The sequence below is a fragment of the Thalassophryne amazonica genome, chromosome 5, assembly GCF_902500255.1.
Source record: "Thalassophryne amazonica chromosome 5, fThaAma1.1, whole genome shotgun sequence".
Classification (NCBI taxonomy): Eukaryota; Metazoa; Chordata; class Actinopteri; order Batrachoidiformes; family Batrachoididae; genus Thalassophryne; species Thalassophryne amazonica.
In genome coordinates this window covers 46,277,805-46,298,096 of record NC_047107.1, presented here as the reverse complement: position 1 = coordinate 46,298,096, position 20,292 = coordinate 46,277,805, and the positions used below count along the sequence as shown (strand labels likewise).

The 20,292-nt window shown below is 41.8% G+C and overlaps 1 protein-coding gene across 1 annotated transcript in view; it reads right to left on the bottom strand.

Moving 5' to 3' along the window:
* The window catches only part of LOC117510400 (EGF-like repeat and discoidin I-like domain-containing protein 3), a 581,009-nt gene that overhangs the window by 13,416 nt on the left and 547,301 nt on the right, over positions 1–20,292 (bottom strand). Inside the window, 1 exon segment of the mRNA XM_034170099.1 lies at positions 15,325–15,480. Coding sequence (XP_034025990.1) covers positions 15,325–15,480 — 156 coding nt within the window.

Sequence of the window (20,292 nt, the reverse complement as noted above, 5' to 3'; positions counted from 1 at the left end):
CGCATTGAAACATTGAAAATCTAACCGCGACAATCGACATCGGTGCAATAATTGGAATGTCATATCTTTGCCACTTTTAGAACTATTAGATCACTACTTTTCAGATGTGTACAGTTTGTTTTGGTAATTTAGAAATTATAGCAGCAGATTGGGTGCTAGATGTTTACTGCAGTGACTATACAGGTCCAAATTTGGCTCCAAACCCAATTTCTGCAGAAGCTGGGCTTCATAGTCAGCTTATGTCAGCTTCATAGTCAGCCTATGATATTGGTCAGTTAGACAATTTATTTACATGTTATATTTACAATACTGTGTTTACTTACTTTTTATTTTGCCTTTACGGCTTTGTTTAATATTTTTGGTACTTTGTTGATAACTGTCTGCATTCTGCAAGTGCTTACAGATTAATTATAAATGTTGAAAAAACTCTGTTAGGGCCATTTTTATCATTTCTGTATATTTAGTGCAATGAAAATACTTATATGAATACTGAAAATCAGCTGCTGGTTAAAGGTATGTAATATGTTACTGTGATGCTTTCATATGGAATATATCAATGTTTCTAGTGTTTAGAGAGACCAAAACTGGTGAGTGTCCATACAGTGCTATAGTTTTCTTTCACTTCCCAGTCCCACTTCCAGGTTTCAGATCTGCAAAAAACTGGCAAACCAGGTTTTACCATTTCTTTGCTATTTTTGTAGGAGAATGGCACAACCCATCAATTTCTAAATTACCAAAGGAAATTGTACACAAATGAAAAGTAGTGATCTAATAGTTCTAACAGTGGCAGAGATATGGCATTTCAAATACTGCACCAATGCCGATTGTCGCAGGTAGATGTTCAATGTTTGGTGACCTTGAGCCACCTCTAAATAATTTCTGATTGGCAAGCAATTTTACATGTGAGAATGACTCACCAAAAGGAAAGTTTTTGGTGGGTGAGACTCGAAATTATTTAAAGCTGGCATTTTTTGGGACACCCTACTATGTACATCCTCAGTGCAGCGCAAAAAAAAAAAATCATGTCAGAAATTAGTCCAACTTTTCATTCTAACTTCCTGCTAACAGCCTCCAGACAGCGCAGTGGATTTGTTTTGCGTGTGTGTGCACGCATGTTATGTGTGTGTGTGTGTGCACATGCATGTGCAAGTAATGCTCCATGACTGGCAAACCACTGTAAAAATGGTGAAGGAGACTGTTAGGACAATGCAGTCTCACACCCAAGTTGTCACATTTTGATGCGAAAGGCTCATTGTGGCCTAACATCAATTGGTGATGAGTCATATAAATCATTTGCGTCACAGGTGGAGAAACATTAATCAAACCCCAGCCCTAAACTTAACTGCAACCTTAACCATAACCATAATCAAAACGTAGATGAATGTTCCCTGATGACACAAAACTGAAGCAGATTGTTCCATGCACTGTCAGAGAGAAATGACACAGCTGTCAAAAAAGGCATCTCCCAAGGTGTCACTCAGCAATGCAATGGGGTTCCGTAAACTCATCACATGATGGTGGAAAAGGGCAATGACCAAGTGTAAAAATGTGAAGAGGTGGGAGTTAGAATGTGTTTGCTCAGAAGGTAATGAATGTAACATCTGGACAGAGGAAGTAAGATAAGGAAACAATGGTGGAATGAGGAAGTACAGTAAAGTATATAGAGGAAGAGGTTGGCAAAAAAACAATTAGGATAGTCAGAGATGAAGAAAGTTGAAAACAGGAAATGAAGATGTGGTGCAAGGTGAAGAGCAATGTAGCAAAGGCTTAGCAAAGCACATACAGTGAGGTGTATGTGACGCTGAACACAAAGGAAGGAGAAAATTATGCCAAACAGAGGGACCAAGCTTGAAAAGATGTGTTGCAGGCTCAGGTAATAAAGGATCCAAACTGAAGTGTGCTGAGAAACAACGGAAGTGTATTGAGAAGGTAGAGGGATTACTTTGAGGAGCTGATGAATGAAGAAAATTCAAACACATTGCAAAAAAGCTTGATTTTCCACATTCGACCAAAATGAACCTTGTTGGCTGGTGGTGGATGTCTTCCAATTAATTGTTATAATATACATTTTATAATTTGGCAGCCTATTTTAATAAGAAGGAAGAGCACAGAGTGACATAACAGTGGAGGAAGGTAAGGTGGTGGCAAGGGAGGGTACAACAAGACAACATCAGACAGTGGTTTACTTTGGATGTGAATAACAAGAGAAGTAGTCAGATAGAAGCAGAATGACAAAGACTGTCATGTGAAGTTTAGAGATGAAGTGGGACCGGACTAGGACTTTGGTGAAGTAATGCTGCGCGACTGGTGAACCACTGCAAAAATGGCAAAGGAAATGAAGATGTGGTGCAAGGTGAAAAGCAATGTAGCAAAGGCTTAGGAAAGGACATACAGTGAGGTGTACATGAAGCTGAACACACAGGAAGGAGAAAATTGGCCAAACAGAGCGACCAAACTGGAAAAGATCTGCTGCAGGCTCGGGTAATAAAGGATGCAAATTGAAGTGTGCTGAGAAACATGGGAAGTGTATTGAGAAGGTAGATGCAGTACTTTGAGGACCTGATGAATGAAGAAAAATTTGAGAGAAAGAGAGGCTGAATGGTGTGGAGAGAGTCAATCAGCAAGTGTGATGAATTAACCCTCTGGGGTCTGAGGGCATTTTTTGGATACTTCACTCACCTGGCATAAATGTTTTTATTATTCTTGTTAACAGCTCTACCTGTATCCCACAATCAAGTTTTATGTCTCTTTTTTTCAGGACAACCTGTGCTTTCAGAATATATATGTTTTTGTTGTGTTTTATAAGTGTAATAAAGGTTTACAATCAAAAATAGGCAAGGAAAAAATAAAGCGAAAAATAATTTTCCACACACATTTATTCAAAACACACAGCAAACTATAATAAACAACTGTTTTGACACTTTATAAAGGTAATTTGAGGTCTTGTATGAAAGTCTGTACAACAAAAAGGTTCAAACAATAAACACAAATGCACATTTTGAACAATATATACAAAATGGTTTATGCGTTTTGTTGTCCATTGATATGGTAAACAGTGCTTTATGCAGAGGAAAGCAACAGAGTTATCCAGTAACATTCACATGCAAACTAGTGGAGCAATCCTGATAGTTACACACTCTTTGTTTGAGCACGTGAGATTGTCATCACAGGCTCTCTGTGTGCTCCTGCTTTCACTGATCGTTGTGCGTAATGGCGCAGGGCACACTGAGTATGTACTCATTGGGGCTATTCAAACGGGCCAACTAGTCACATATCACTCCTGAAAACGATCTTTGGCTTTTCACGTGAGGTAAATCTGCCCTACGATTGGATTTTGGAAAACCATGTGACGGTGAACCAATTCCGACTGGACACTCACATTGCGCACGTCATCACACAGCACAGTACAAAGATGGCCGATGGCTGGCTCGAAAGTCCACAGAGTTAACTTTTCAGCAAAAAAAAGTAAGTTTCTATCTTATATCATTCAAAAGTTATTTATAATTTAGTAAAGCTTGGTCTTAGCCATCGTACACGACGGTGTCGACCCCAGAGGGTTAATAAGGATACAGTGTGGACAGCCATGTAGAACATGAGGCATAGTAATGCAGCTCGTCCAGATAACATACCAGCAGAAACATGGAAATGTTTAAGATAGATGGAGTAATATTTTTAACCACATTGTTAATAAAATCTTGGAACATGTCTGAACAGTGAAGCATAAGTGTCCTGGTACAGATTTTTAAGAACAAGGGTGATGTCGAGAGCTGCATTAACTACAGAGACATAAAGCTGAACAGTCACAACATTAAGTTATGGGAAAGAGTTGGTGAAGAGCTGAGAAGAGTGGTGAAGAGGTTTGCACTGAAAGTGCTGATGGAAAAGTATTAAGAAGGAGTTGCATGGTCAGGTGTTCAGCTACAGTGGGCAAATTTCCACCTGGCTCTCTGGTTCAAATGGGCTGTACCACCCAGCATGGATTTTCCAAAAATGAACTGAAACATTGCTGAAAATGTACCAATTCATTCGTATTTTGTAGTTTGCTTTATTTTGCAATATCGACCAAATAATTAACGAAATAAGAAATGTATATATCTCATTTTCTTCTTATCAAATCCTCCGCAAACAGCAGAGATCAGCAGTCAGCATTCTGTGAAGCCACAGCACTGAAGGCAGCTCAAAGCAGACTGCTCCATCCATTCTGACTGAAAGGAAAAAAATAACAACTCCATCAGAATCTTTAATGAAATAGTCTAGAATTCATTCTGTCTCCGTAGATGGTGATACATTCAGAAATTTATAGTTTATTTTACAGTTTAAACGCTTTGTGTTTCCAAAATGCTTTGTTTGCTCTGTCAGAGCGAGGGGGTGGGGGGACAGAGAGAGAGTAGGAGGAGGAGGGGAGAGAAGGAGGAGGGCTTCAATCATCCATCCATCCATTTTCCTCCGCTTATCCGGAGTCGGATCGCGGGGGCAGCAGCTCAAGCAAAGCCGCCCAGACCTCCCGATCCACACACACCTCCCCCAGCTCCTCCGGGGGAACCCCAAGGTGTTCCCAAGCCAGCTGAGAGATGTAGTCCCTCCAGCGTGTCCTGGGTCTTCCCCGGGCCCTCCTCCCAGTGGGACGTGCCCGGAACACCTCTCCAGCGAGGCGTCCAGGGGGCATCCGGAAAAGATGCCCGAGCCACCTCAACTGACTCCTTTCGATGTGGAGGAGCAGCGGCTCGACTCCGAGCTCCTCCCGAGTAACCGAGCTCCTCACCCTCATCTCTAAGGGAGCGCCCAGCCACCCTGCGGAGGAAACTCATCTCGGCCGCTTGTACTCGCGATCTCGTTCTTTCGGTCATGAGCCAAATCTCATGACCATAGGTGAGGATCAGAACGTAGATCGATCGGTAAATCGGTGGAGTGTCCTTGCCTCAAGTGGAGGAGTTTAAGTATCTCGGGGTCTTGTTCACGAGTGAGGCTTCAATCATTTTCCACATGAAATGGTAATAGTTTTCATGTTTTATTGGCATGTTTTCCTGTTAATATTTTTTTTTCAAACAATGGAATTCCACTCAAAAATGCTGAAAAAACAAAACAAAACAAAACCCATAACTGTCATGGCAGAAAAACTGCCTGTTTCACTGGATTAAAGGTGTCATTTTTGAAGAAGAGAGCAAATGCTATGTCCGTCAAATATTAATGTGTTTTTAGCCTTTTCAACGTTATTCATGACCTTTTCAACATTATCTATTTAATCAACTTAGACTTTGAAGGAAACATGCAAAAAAGAACTTTGATATTACAAATATTACAACATAAATGTTATTTTTTTTTGTCTATTATTCTTGCTTTCAATGCATCTAAAACCACACAAAATTAGTTAAAATATGGCTTGCCAATCATGTTTAAGAGGAATAAAGCCCTATAGCTTCAGGGGGCTCCGCTCCTTTGACCCCCGGCCGTGACCCATGATCACATAAATTACCCGGAACTAAAATGGTCCTAGCTAGAACTCTGTGCATGGTGTTTATAGATCATGAAAGCCTATGATAGGGTGCCATGAAAGAAGTGGTGTCATAGCATTGCGTGAAGAAAGCATGAGTGGCAGAGGGTATGTGAGGGTGGTATGAGGACAGTGCAACAGCGGTGAAATTGTATGGTAGAATAAAGCATGGGTTGAAGGTGGAAGTGGGATTGCATCAAGGATCAGCTCTGAGGCCATTCATGTTTGCAATGGTGATAGATCGGTTCACAGAAGGGAGCAGAAATGATTCTGCATGGATTATGATAACTGCAGATACCATTTGATATGTAGTGAGAGTAAAGGGCAGAGTGAGGAGAGCCTTTTGTGTTGAGGAGAGCCTCGGGAGGTGGAGATATGCAGTGAAAATCAGAAGGAGCAAGATGGAGGACGTGTGGAATGAGTAAGAGGGAGGGCAGAGTAAACTGCAGTTGCAAGGAGTAGAGGTGGCAAAGTTAGATGAACATAATGACTTGGGGTCAACTGCAGATAGTAATGGAGAGTGTGGTGCAGAAAGTGTGGTGGGAAAGAAGACAGTGAAGGCAGGGGTGCAGAAGAGAGACTGGAGTGTATCTGCAAGAGTGAAAAGGATAGCTTAAAACATGGTAATGAGACAAGTTCTGTGACATGGCTAAGAGACAGTGGTACTGAGAAATAGACAGGAGGTGGAGCTGGAGTTTACAGAGCTGAAAATGATTTTTTTCTTGGGAAGGATGCAAACGGACAGGAACAAACATATCAATGGGACAACAGAACCAGGACAGTTTGGAGAAAAAGTCAGAGTAGTGAGATTGAGATGCCATGGGCATGTCCATGAAGGGACGTGGTATATAGGGAGACAGATGCTGAGGATGTAGCCACCAGGCAGGAGATGAAGAGGAAGTCAAACAGGACATGGTGACGGAGGCCAAGCAGGTTGCTGGTGTGACAAGTTGTGGGGGACCAGATGAGGTGACCAGAACAGGAGTGGGGGTGGGGTGGGGTGGGGTGGGGGGGGGTGGAGAATAAGTAATATGCCAGTGCTGGTTGACAGTAGATGAACAGCTCTGCTGGATTGTACCTGCTTGTGCATCCATGAACAACTATTCTATTAGCAAGTTTCTGTATAGGATCATTGCAGGGGTGGGCAATAGGCTGCCACAAAGGTTTTCCTTGCAACTGATTGCTTCAGCAAGGTGATTTTACTCATGAGCTCCTCTCTACAACTTGAAGTCTGTGAAATCTCTTGCTATGGTCATTGGTAGCAAGGACAAACTGTAATATCTCAGCCCTACATGCACAGCCCTGATCTACATGTAGCTGAACCCAGCTAAAGAGAGGATGCCAATGACACCAGTGAAACAGAGAGAGGAGCAACTTTCAACCGTTTGGTTTGTCTCAGTTAACAGTAGCAGTTCATTCAGCAGTTCATTTCTGATTCTACCCTACTATGAACCAGCACACAACTTCGTGTTATTTTTATTCACAGTCAAGGCACTTGAATTAGACTCCATGTGCATGACCCAGGCGCCACAACTCTGCTCCCAAATATTGATTTTCCAGGCTGGTGGATTCATGGGTAAGCATTACTAGGGGGGCCATCTGCCCCTCTGGAGATACAACACAACCTGCATGCTATAATTTAAACCTACTGCTGAGGCCAAGAGTGCACGTCGTCAGGATCACTTTGCTCTCTTTGCCTCGTGATGCCTCAGCCAGCCCTCCTGTGCCCTGGGGAACTTTGACTGCACCTTAACGGAATCGTCATCAACAGTATTCCAGCAAAGAAGCTGTTGCACTCACTCGAACAGACACACACCACAAGTACTTTCTCTTAATGGGCTGGCAATAACTTAGGTAGTTATGAGAGTGTGAGTATTTTTCTGCTCCTGTGGGGTACATCAAATCTGAAAGCCAATATCTTCTTTAACTGTAAGATGAAGAAAAAAAAATACAAGTATTAGTGTTTAATCGTAAAATGAGTGTATTAAGGGTGATCTAACAGTCTGAAATCCTCTGACCTGGAGGGACTTGAAGGTCCTAATGGCTAATTAACCTGGTGTCACATGAGTGAAACACTATTAAGCATAAATTGATTGCTTTTGTGCTTGATTGCCCCCATCAACTGATGATGTAAATAGTGACACCCAGGAGAGCGCAATGTGCCATACTAGGTTGCTGGTGACCCAGGTGGAGAACCTGCACAGGCAATATGCACAATTTAGAAAGTAACCCAATTAATTATGTTTAAGCAATTAACCTTGGCAGTATTTTGTGTCTGTTACATGCATGCTGTGTGCGCACACTCAGAGTTGGCGTGTAACAAGAAAGTGAACAACTCTATAGTGTGTGATATACTGCTGTGTGCAATGCAGTACATCCTGCTTTGACACCATCTGTATTCAAGCTGAGCCTCCTTTCTCAATCTAGATGTAACTGCTTGCAGCCTCTGCCATACAGGAGCTGGGGGTGGGGGGGTAGCTGAGAGGAATACTTACAAGCTTCAACCACTGTGCCCAAGTTAGACACACAAAGACGTGTTCATATATATACATCCCTGCCAAGTCGAGCACTGTGGTGTGGACGCAGAATCCTCAGGAGTCCAACAACCAAATGTGTCCTCGAGTTCTGAAGGGGGAAAACACCTTGAAGAATCATACATCAGAGCAGTCCCTTAGCTCCATCTAGGGATGGACTGATTGACATTCGCTGAAGCCTTGCTAAACATGTCTGTCCTCTAATACAGAACAGAGACACTCGCACTGCGTGCCTGTCCTTGGGTCTGCTCTGAAATATGCTGCAATAACAAGACAGGGCCAACATTGGACAGGTGTACAAATTGCCGGTGTCCTATGAAACAGAGATGAAAGTAGCTGGATGGAAGTGCTGCAGTTCACTGAGCTATTTCTGAAAATCTGATTTACAAATAGAACAAAATACATATGTTTGGCTCCTCAGGTGTCACCAGTGGGTATTCAGTCCTTCTTCTTCCTCACTTCATTGTGCCATGATGTTTGCTAATCTTGTGGAGGTCATCTGGCACTCAGCACATGGATTACATGACTGAAAATCACGCTTAGCATGCGGTACAGTGGATATACAAATGATAAACTCAAGCAAGACATTACCAGTCCAATGTTGGGACACACTTTCCCATTCAACTGAATATACACTGTAGTCGCCCATCAGACAGACCAGGGTTGAGCATCAGCCCACCCCCGTTTGTGGAGAAAGTTTGTTAAATGCCCACCCAAATTAAGGTATTTTTCCTTAAGTTTATTAAATGCCCACCCTCAAATAAACTAATTTTGTGACCCCCAACACATTGTAAAATACAAAAAAATAACAAGTTTTCACAATGTTTTTCTCATCTCTTCTGCATCTTACCTGTGACAAAGGTGTGCACTGGGAGTGGAATGGAAGTTTATGTTGAAATGTGCTCTTATTTTGAAAGACTCCTGTGCAAGAAAACAAGAAGTGTTCTGGGACAATGGCTAGCTTTGAGACAGTTAAGATGGAATTCTGCAGTGAGTGTTATATAGTGCCAATTGTGAGAAAGCAGGTGAACGCCGAGTGGATGTCCACTGGCAAGCTATGAACAGTACAGGACAAAACAACCATCTGGGAAGTTCTCTGTCTGATGTCTGCTCAAAGTTTTGAAGATGTACCTGTACACAACTTTCAGATGGACTCAACAAACGTCAGTTGACATTAGCTGAGAAGGAACATATTTAAAGAATGAGAAAAGACTAAAAATGGACACAGATAGGTGGGTTATTTGTGATTTATTTTTTATTTGTGATGAATCAGACGTTTTACTGAAACAGGTGCGCTGACAACTTAACATTGGTTGTGCATTAACCCACCTCCTCTCCGGGCTCAATTTTGCACCCTAAGCTGTACGACGGGCAAATACACACGAGGTCTGTTAGAAAGTATCCGACCTTTTATTTTTTTCAAAAACCTGATGGATTTGAATCACGTGTGCTTGCATGAGCCAACCTTGAACCTTCATGCACATGCGTGATTTTTTTCACGCCTGTCGGTTGTGTCATTTGCTTGTAAGCAGCCTTTGTGTGAGGACATGTGCAGTGCGCTCGGCGGATTTTCATTTCAAGGAAATGGCGGAACGACTGGAGCAGCACGACTGCATCAAATTTTGCGACAAACTGGGCAAATAGCCAGGTGAAAACCATTCGGATTATTCAGATGGGCTTTCGGTGACGATCCTCTGGGCATCACACAGATTAAGGAGCGGTACAACTGGTTTAAAGACGTCCACACAATGGTGGAGGGCGTGCCGCGCTCCGATCGGCATCAACACGCTGAAACGACTGGATCATTTCCAAAGTGAACGCTGTGGTGATGTGGGATCATCGTGTGATTATCCGAGAAATTGCGGAAGTGGTGGACATCAGAACTTTTTCGGCACATTCCACTGTGAAAGAAGATTTTGCCATGAAAAGAGTGGCGGCGAAATTCATCGGCACGAAGCTGATGGCGCAGCAACAGCGCCTCCGTGTTGAAGTCTCACAGGACATGTTGTAGCATGCCCAGCTCGTCAACCATTCGGAAGATTCAGACGGCTTTCGGTGGCTTTTCAGTCATGTGACTATTCGAGAAATTGTGGACAAGCTGGACATATCAGGGCATGTTTACAACATGTCCTGTGAGGCTTCATCACGGAGGCGCTGTTGCTGCGCCATCACCTTCGTGCCGATGAATTTCACCGCCACTCTTTTCATGGAAAAGTCTTCTTTCACAGTGGAATGTGCCGAAAAAGTGCTGATGTCCACCTCTTCCGCAGTTTCTCGGATAATCACACGACGGTCCCACATCACCACAGCATTCATTTTGGAAATGATCTGGTCGTTTCAGCGTGTTGATGTCGATCGGAGCGCGGCGCGCTCTCCACCGTTGTGCGGACATCTTTAAACCGGTTGTACCGCTCCTTAATCTGTGTGATGCCCAGAGGATCGTCACCGAAAGCCGTCTGAATCATCCGAATGGTTTCCACCTGGCTGTCGCCCAGTTTGTGGCAAAATTTGATGCAGTCGCGCTGCTCCAGTCGTTCCGCCATTTCCTTGCAAAGAAAAAACAACGAGAGACTACACCCATCCTCAACAAAGGCTGCTTACAAGCAAATGACGCAACCGACAGGCGTGAAAAAAATCACGCATGCGCACGAAGGTTCAAGGTTGGCTCATGCAAGCACACGTGATTCAAATCCACCAGGTTTTTGAAAAAAATAAAAAGGTCGGATACTTTCTAACAGACCTCGTATTATATATATATAGACACCTTTATTCTCCATGTTTTGGTCAAATGTTTCATCTTCAAAATTAGGATCATAGTTTAAGGTGAAATACTTTAGGATAAATTACCCCTTCTACTTGTGGTATTACCCTTTGGAAATTATATTGTATTGTATTCCTTTGATTTCCTCTTCTCAAGTCCCCTTTTTTCTCCTTTCACTATGTTAACTGCGAACATCTCAGAGTTCTTTTCCTTTTCTTTGCCATAATACTAACCTTGACATGAAGGAGAGGTTCCATAATACATAATACAACACACACATACTGTACTTCCTCAAAAATGTGTGATTTATATATTTCAAAAGTGGAGTGTTGTACAAAATATTATTTTCACCGTTCCTCCTCCAACACTTTCTCTGTTACAAAATCCTTTTTATAGGTTAATGTTGACAAAATCACTGCAAACAGCATATAATGCCTCTCCTTCAACATGTGGGTTTGTTTACATCCCCAAGTGAAAGTGATGTCCTAGAACATTAATCAGTATTATTACTGCACAAAGTAAGTAGTGCTCACCTTTCAAAACTGCAAATACACAAATTTGTAAAAAACAAAACAAATCAAGAGGTTCCAGTGTTGGCTGCAGCACAGTACATGCGGCTGTCTTAGTATCAGCAGAGATACTGCACTGTCTGTGTTGTTGTGGGTGAATGGAATAAGGGTAGAACTATAGAAATGCTGCAAACATGATTTTCAAAATAGCAGCGAGTTGACAGCCCAGTTTTATCTGATCTCAATTCAGAGAGGCGAAAGCAAACTGGTTCTGCTTGAAGAAGAGATAAGGAAAGAAGAATATTTTTACCCCCAGAAACAATGGACACTTTTCACAGTTCTAAATGTCATTTTGTGTGTAAGCTCAGTCTACTTAGAAATTTCTCTGCATTCGTAATGTGACACAAGCAAATACTAGTAGTAACAAGTACTGTTGGCATAGGAGGAAACTGAAATAAGCAGCATCTAAAATGTCAGTGGCTATCATTTTAGCAATCTGAAAAACAAATTTTCCAGACTAAAGGACAGCACAGAGGTTCTGATCACGGCAGCACAAGAACAAGCCCTAAGCACCACGTCCGTAGAATGCTGTTCCAGTTGCTAGTGTGACCCGACTCTCAGATGTAGCATGGGTGGTGTAGCTTGTGTTATAAAAGTATAATTTTTACCCAAGGCCATCAAATATGGCCATCGGGTATTGCGAAGGCTTTTTGTCCATCCGTCCATCCATCCGTCTGTCTGTGATCAGCATAAGTCCAGTCCTATTACTGCCAGACTCTTGAAATTCACAGGAAAAAAAAATTGGGACATAGACCTTGAACAAGTTCAAAGATGGTTAACCTTGATGTATTTTAAGAGGTTAAAAAAAAAATCACATTCTGTTTCAAGCTGATCTGTTTGGTGTTAGAGTGATGCAGGTGACAGCCAATCAGAGTAGAGCTACACCGTGACATCAGCCGTTGGTCTCTTCAAAACCGCGTCATTTTGTGTGTTTATATACATGTTTCTCATATATTATGTAAAAGTTAGTGAGAAATAAACATTTCTAAAACTGAAACGCTGTTTTTGTAACCTGATAATACCTCTGGAAGGATTTACAAACCAGCGGACGTTAGGGTGGTGACTGTTGTGGGCTGGGGTGTTGGCTGGCTTGGTTTTTGTTTTCTGTTTCTCCCACCAGGTGGTATGCATTCAGGACTGAGTGGCTGAGCATTAGGACCTCACCCTGAACACCTGAGGCTTGTTTTCACATGCAGGTCATCAGGACTCACAGCTGTGGTGTATTTTGTCTTGATCAGAGATTGCTGCATTTAAACCTTGAATGCACAGTGTGTGATTGCCAGAGACTCGACCTTGTGAGCAGACGTGTGAGATCGACGTCAGGAGAACAATCTCACCATCACGGACGCAGAGACCGCTCCAGGTTTGACGCCACAGTCTGTGAAGGAGGATTGGGTGAGGTCTCACGCTCTTCAGCACACTTCCTGAGGTAATTTGGTTTTTGGTGACTTTTATGAAGTAATGACAGTGGATTTGGTGTCCCTCACACCTTGTGTTAGTGAGCTGTCATGTTATGCTAATTGTCTAATCAGCTTCTGCTGCAGTGGAGATTTGAACTGAGTTGTTCCGTGCCTGCAGGGTAAGAAGCTGATGTATAGATTTAAGCCAGGAAGTGTTTGCTGATTGCGTGCACCTTTGTGTTGTGTCTCTCTGTGTGGAGTTGGACTCACCTCATGTTTTCTTTCTTCACAGACTCGGTTTGTCACGGCCACCTGGGGGGTGTCGGCAGGGTCCCTGGGTCCGAACTGCTGTGGCTCCGGACCGTTTGCGCTGTTGAGAGCACGCCGTGTTTTCACCTCACCAGACCGCGGACATTTTTGGTTGTTTATCACTACACTGTTATGTTTATTAAATTCTGTTATCCTTTGAACCGTGCTCTGCTTATTTTATGCTGGGTCCTTTCAAACGCTGGGTCGGTGCTCCGACCACGTCCGAAACATAACAGTGACATCACAGCAGTGGTGGGCACAGCCAACAAAAAGTTAGCTTCGATAACCACGGATCCGCTAACTGAAAAGTTAACTTTTATAACGCTAAACCTATAAACCACTAAAATATTTAGCAGAAGCTACAGCCAACCGCTAACTTTCAGTATTGTCTCCAGTACACTCTTAGGTAGCAAAAAGGCAGTTTTGAGTTTAAGCACTGCCAACGCTTTGGATTACAATCAAAGATGATCACAAACCCAACACAACCAATGAGTCAGCGCTTCTGTCTTTGTGTGCTCTACTCACTGCTGTGAAGAAGAGTCATTTACATTCAACAAACAATGGTCCAGACGTGAGGCAGAAGTCATGAGAAGCAAAGCAAGTTTGACTTATAGTTTTGATTTATAACCAAATTTATCCAGATAGTTTATCAAGATTAATGTCAAACTCTGTCATTTTTACAAAGTGAAAATATAACACATATCTTTTAATTTAAAAAAATGCACTCATTCTGAAGGTTTGAGCATTAACACACACAGATGCCAAAAGGCATTATGAGAAAAATGAGCCTCCGCTCATCACTAATTGGTTGATTTATTATATGTAAAATATGTCATTTTTTCATTTGTAAAAAAAAAAGGCATTTGCAAAACTGAAAATTCTGTTTGTCAGTGTGATTCAGCTCAACAGCCATGTGATATTTCGGTGGGCATTATTCACACTGCCATCCATAAATGTAGCAGAAGGTAATTGGTCAGCTGATGGTTTTTGAAGTTAGCTGAAAAGCTAATCTGCTAAAAAAAAAAGCTAGCTTTGCTAATTAGCAGTTAGCAGAACTGGGGGAGGTGATGGTCTAGTGGTTAAGCGTTGGGCTTGAGACCAGAGGATCCTCAGTTCACATCCTAGCCTGATCGGAAAATCACTAAGGGCCCTTGGTCAAGGTTCTTAATCCCGGTGTTGGTCCCGGTGTGTAGAGCGTCTTGTATGGCAGCACCCTGACATCGGGGTGAATGTGAGGCATTATTGTAAAGTGCTTTGAGCGTCTGATGCAGATGGGAAAGCGCTATATAAATGCAGTCCATTTACCATTTAACTGTTCCCACCACTGCATCACAGGTTGTTAGCTAGGTGGAAACTCCATTTCATTTGTTGGTAAATATATCATCTTTGTCATGTATTATGTAAAAGCTAGCAAGACATAAACACTTCTAAAACTGAAAACTCTGTTTTTGGAACCCAATACCACCTCTGCACTGATTTATAAAACATTTAGCGGATGTTAGCAAGTGCTAACATCTATCACGTTGTGAATGAGGCGAATTGTCTCCACACACACACACACACACACACACACACATATTCATCCATCAGCTGCTGAATAATTCAGATCGCTCCAGTTTGCTCCACAGCAGAAGAACTTTGTGATTGCATGCTTCATTGGGCTCTGTGCCATGGAGGAGGAAGAGATGGAGAGAGCCAGATTTGTGGCTTCACACGGCTTTCATTTCTCGCATTTTCCCAAACGTCAGGCACATGCAGCAGGTGGAACACCTGCAGGAGCGCGCTGAGGAGCATTGAAACAAAACTTTTAGCCGACTTGGCATCACTGTCCTTCAACATACTGCAGCAATGAAACTGAATGCGGTGCAGCAGGGTTTAATTGTGCGCACGTCAGAGAAGAACGCTGTCACGCTCTATTAAGGATCATCACTAATCAAGATGGATCAACACACTCAGTTGCGACCTCCACGACATGAGGTGAAATGAGGAAGATTTTTTGACAGCCAAAAACATGCTCCATGACATGCTCCATAACACACACTATTAAGAAACCTATTCAGATGCATTAAGTCACGTTAAGAATGACAGGATTGTGCCAAGAATGACGCAAATATGACATTCGTAATGCATCCTGCCTATGTGTAAATGCAGCATTAATTAAACAACAGCAAATTATAATGAACAAAATGTTCATATGGCTGAGGGCATTTTAGCATTGCATTACTTTTTATTGCATTCATTATAAGTGAGTGTGTCATACCTTGTCTTTCCCCTGCTTCTGATCTTGATACGTGTTCCACCGCTCTCCATCATTACTGTAAGCCAACTTATATGAGCCAACAAACTGAACATGGCCAAAGTCTTTAGCTCCTTGAGTAATGATGCCTGTGATCTTCGTCGGGACAAGTAAGTCCACCTGGAAAATTGTGCCACAAAAGAAACACATTTTAGTATTCTCATTCCAACTTATGAGAAAGAAGCAGATACTCAGTTTTTCGCCATCTAGTCAGCATCTTGTTTTTTCCTTCTAATGTCATCAGAGGATTTGACACTGGGTGCAAGAAGTCAGTTTCAATTATTCACAGAATATTGCACAACAAGGCTAAGTCCACAATCTGGCCTCAGCAAAACAGAAATTGCATGCTGCTTCTGCAGCTTGTGAGACCCACACTGCTCCATTTAGGTTAATTTTTAATGACTTTGCATTTGTTGGAAATAATTTATAGCACAAGGTTTCCAGGCAGTAAAGACACAAACTGTTAAGTTTAATGACATTTTAGGGTTCAATTATGCTTCATTATTTAGAACTGTATACAACCCATTTGGTTCAGTCATGGTGACATTAAAATAAGGTCCTAAAATACATGAAAAAAATTCAACTTCACCCCAGCGAAGTTGAAGTCATGACATACAGTAGTGTTCAGAATAATAGTAGTGCTATGTGACTAAAAAGATTAATCCAGGTTTTGAGTACATTTCTTATTGTTACATGGGAAACAAGGTATCAGTAGATTCAGTAGATTCTCACAAATCCAACAAGACCAAGCATTCATGATATGCACACTCTTAAGGCTATGAGAGTAAAATTGTTTTTTCTGGGTCCAAGGGCCGCAGACAGTTTGTGAGACACCCCCCAAACTCTGAATTCAAGCCACAGTTCACAGTGAAGACAGTGAAGCATGGTGGTGCAAGTATCATGATATGGGCATGTTTCTCCTACTATGGTGTTGGGCCTATATATGGCATACCAGGTATCATGGATCAGTTTGGATATGTCAAAATACTTGAAGAGGTCATGTTGCCTTATGCTGAAGAGGACATGCCCTTGAAATGGGTGTTTCAACAAGACAATGACCCCAAGCACACTAGTAAATGAGCAAAATCTTGGTTCCAAACCAATAAAATTAATGCCTCGCAGATGTGAAGAAATCATGAAAAACTGTGGTTATACAACTAAATACTAGTTTAGTGATTCACAGGATTGCTAAAAAAGCAGTTTGAACATAATAGCTTTCAGTTTGTAGCGTCAAAAGCAGATGCTACTATTATTGTGAACACCCCCTTTTCTACTTTTTTTACTAATAGCCCAATTTCATAGCCTTAAGAGTGTGCATATCATGAATACTTGGTCTTGTTGGATTTGTGAGAATCTACTGAATCTACTGGTACCTTGTTTCCCATGTAACAATAAGAAATATACTCAAAACCTGGATTAATCTTTTTAGTCACATAGCACTAACTGTAATGTATACTCTTAATTTTAATTCAAAATTGCAGCATTTGTCTGTTGCAAAACCTGTTATACAGCTTCATGGTGGTGTGATACATGGAAGAATTTGCTGAAGGAGACATGACATTTCAGCTACAGTTTGCCAGAAGTCACATGGTAAACTCAGGCTTTGTATGAAAATCTGTATCTTTGCGATTTAACCATAAGACTACCACTGGTGGTGCAACAGACAAAAGTTGCAATTTTCACAGTTTATCCCATCACAGCCTCAAAAGCACTTAACTGATTCAGAGTTGTGTTAGTGGCTTCCACCGCTCCTTTCCATTCTTGAATGGTCACTCAGTTTTTTTTATAACTGCCTCCTCCAGAGAGATTTATTGTACAATTGCATATGGTTTCTATTTCTTTACACTTTATATAAGTGAAGACCAAGACATCAATCAATCAATCAATTTTTTTATATAGTGCCAAATCACAACAAACAGTTGCCCCAAGGTGCTTTATATTGTAAGGCAAGGCCATACAATAATTATGTAAAACCCCAATGGACAAAACGACCCCCTGTGAGCAAGCACTTGGCTACAGTGGGAAGGAAAAACTCCCTTTTAACAGGAAGAAACCTCCAGCAGAACCAGGCTCAGGGAGGGGCAGTCTTCTGCTGGGACTGGTTGGGGCTGAGGGAGAGAACCAGGAAAAAGACATGCTGTGGAGGGGAGCAGAGATCGATCACTAATGATTAAATGCAGAGTGGTGCATACAGAGCAAAAAGAGAAAGAAACAGTGCATCATGGGAACCCCCAGGCAGTCTACATCTATAGCAGCATAACTAAGGGATGGTTCAGGGTCACCTGATCCAGCCCTAACTATAAGCTTTAGCAAAAAGGAAAGTTTTAAGCCTAATCTTAAAAGTAGAGAGGGTGTCTGTCTCCCTGATCTGGATTGGGAGCTGGTTCCACAGGAGAGGAGCCTGAAAGCTGAAGGCTCTGCCTCCCATTCTACTCTTACAAACCCTAGGAACTACAAGTAAGCCTGCAGTCTGAGAGCGAAGCGCTCTATTGGGGTGATATGGTACTACGAGGTCCCTAAGATAAGATGGGACCTGATTATTCAAAACCTTATAAGTAAGAAGAAGAATTTAAATTCTATTCTAGAATTAACAGGAAGCCAATGAAGAGAGGCCAATATGGGTGAGATATGCTCTCTCCTTCTAGTCCCCGTCAGTACTCTAGCTGCAGCATTTTGAATTAACTGAAGGCTTTTTAGGGAACTTTTAGGACAACCTGATAATAATGAATTACAATAGTCCAGCCTAGAGGAAATAAATGCATGAATTAGTTTTTCAGCATCACTCTGAGACAAGACCTTTCTGATTTTAGAGATATTGCGTAAATGCAAAAAAGCAGTCCTACATATTTGTTTAATATGCGCTTTGAATGACATATCCTGATCAAAAATGACTCCAAGATTTCTCACAGTATTACTAGAGGTCAGGGTAATGCCATCCAGAGTAAGGATCTGGTTAGACACCATGTTTCTAAGATTTGTGGGGCCAAGTACAATAACTTCAGTTTTACCTGAGTTTAAAAGCAGGAAATTAGAGGTCATCCATGTCTTTATGTCTGTAAGACAATCCTGCAGTTTAGCTAATTGGTGTGTGTCCTCTGGCTTCATGGATAGATAAAGCTGGGTATCATCTGCGTAACAATGAAAATTTAAGCAATACCATCTAATAATACTGCCTAAGGGAAGCATGTATAAAGTGAATAAAATTGGTCCTAGCACAGAACCTTGTGGAACTCCATAATTAACTTTAGTCTGTGAAGAAGATTCCCCATTTACATGAACAAATTGTAATCTATTAGACAAATATGATTCAAACCACCGCAGCGCAGTGCCTTTAATACCTATGGCATGCTATAATCTCTGTAATAAATTTTATGGTCACAGTATCAAAAGCAGCACTGAGGTCTAACAGAACAAGCACAGAGATGAGTCCACTGTCCGAGGCCATAAGAAGATCATTTGTAACCTTCACTAATGCTGTTTCTGTACTATGATGAATTCTAAAACCTGACTGAAACTCTTCAAATAGACCATTCCTCTGCAGATGATCAGTTAGCTGTTTTACAACTACCCTTTCAAGAATTTTTGAGAGAAAAGGAAGGTTGGAGATTGGCCTATAATTAGCTAAGATAGCTGGGTCAAGTGATGGCTTTTTAAGTAATGGTTTAATTACTGCCACCTTAAAAGCCTGTGGTACATAGCCAACTAACAAAGATAGATTGATCATATTTAAGATTGAAGCATTAAATAATGGTAGGGCTTCCTTGAGCAGCCTGGTAGGAATGGGGTCTAATAAACATGTTGATGGTTTGGATGAAGTAACTAATGAAGATATCTCAGACAGAACAATCGGAGAGAAAGAGTCTAACCAAATACCGGCATCACTGAAAGCAGCCAAAGGTAACGATACGTCTTTGGGATGGTTATGAGTAATTTTTTCTCTAATAGTTAAAATTTTGTTAGCAAAGAAAGTCATGAAGTCATTACTAGTTAAAGTTAATGGAATACTCAGCTCAATAGAGCTCTGACTCTTTGTCAGCCTGGCTACAGTGCTGAAAAGAAACCTGGGGTTGTTCTTATTTTCTTCAATTAGTGATGAGTAGAAAGATGTCCTAGCTTTACGGAGGGCTTTTTTATAGAGCAACAGACTCTTTTTCCAGGCTAAGTGAAGATCTTCTAAATTAGTGAGAGGCCATTTCCTCGCCAACTTACGGGTTATCTGCTTTAAGCTACGAGTTTGTGAGTTATACCACGGAGACATCTCCATTGACTTGGAAATGTCCATTTATCCATGTCCTGACCTGTCTGAAGAAAACTGCCTGTAAAAGTAATAGTGTAGTTGTGGTGAATCTGCATTTGGGCTGCAGGTGGTACTAAAACATGCAGATAATTTAAATTCTGCTGATTGTGATGACGGCATTTCAACCACTGTAAAAGACTTCAAAAGATGAACATTGCCAAAGCTTCTTTGACTTCCACACTCTGTGAGAGTGACTCTGCTGCTGCTTTCCATCAGAGGGTGGCAAGGACTGTGAAGGATATGGGGAAAGCCTTTTGGTTCCTCATCCTTAGATAAGAAGAAAGTACCAGAAAGCACCAAGGGTCTTATCTCTGGAGAGTGTCAACTGGTACAGCACTGAGTGGTCGCTCACTGCATAGAGGCACCCAGGTACAAACATGAGGCAGCTGACAAGACCTTATGGAGTCCTGATTAGGGTTGAGCTGGATACTCATTCAGACGAGTATCTGGTACGGATAAAGCATTTTTGATGAGCACAAGCATGATATGAGTAAAAATCATAAATATCTGTGCTCATGCTGAAGGAAAATCCTGATTGGCTAACTGACTGTCTTCACGCTCTGTGACTGACCAGTCACTCACAGCACCCACCCCTCTCTACACAGACACGTCTCTGCAGCCTCTGGCACACTCAC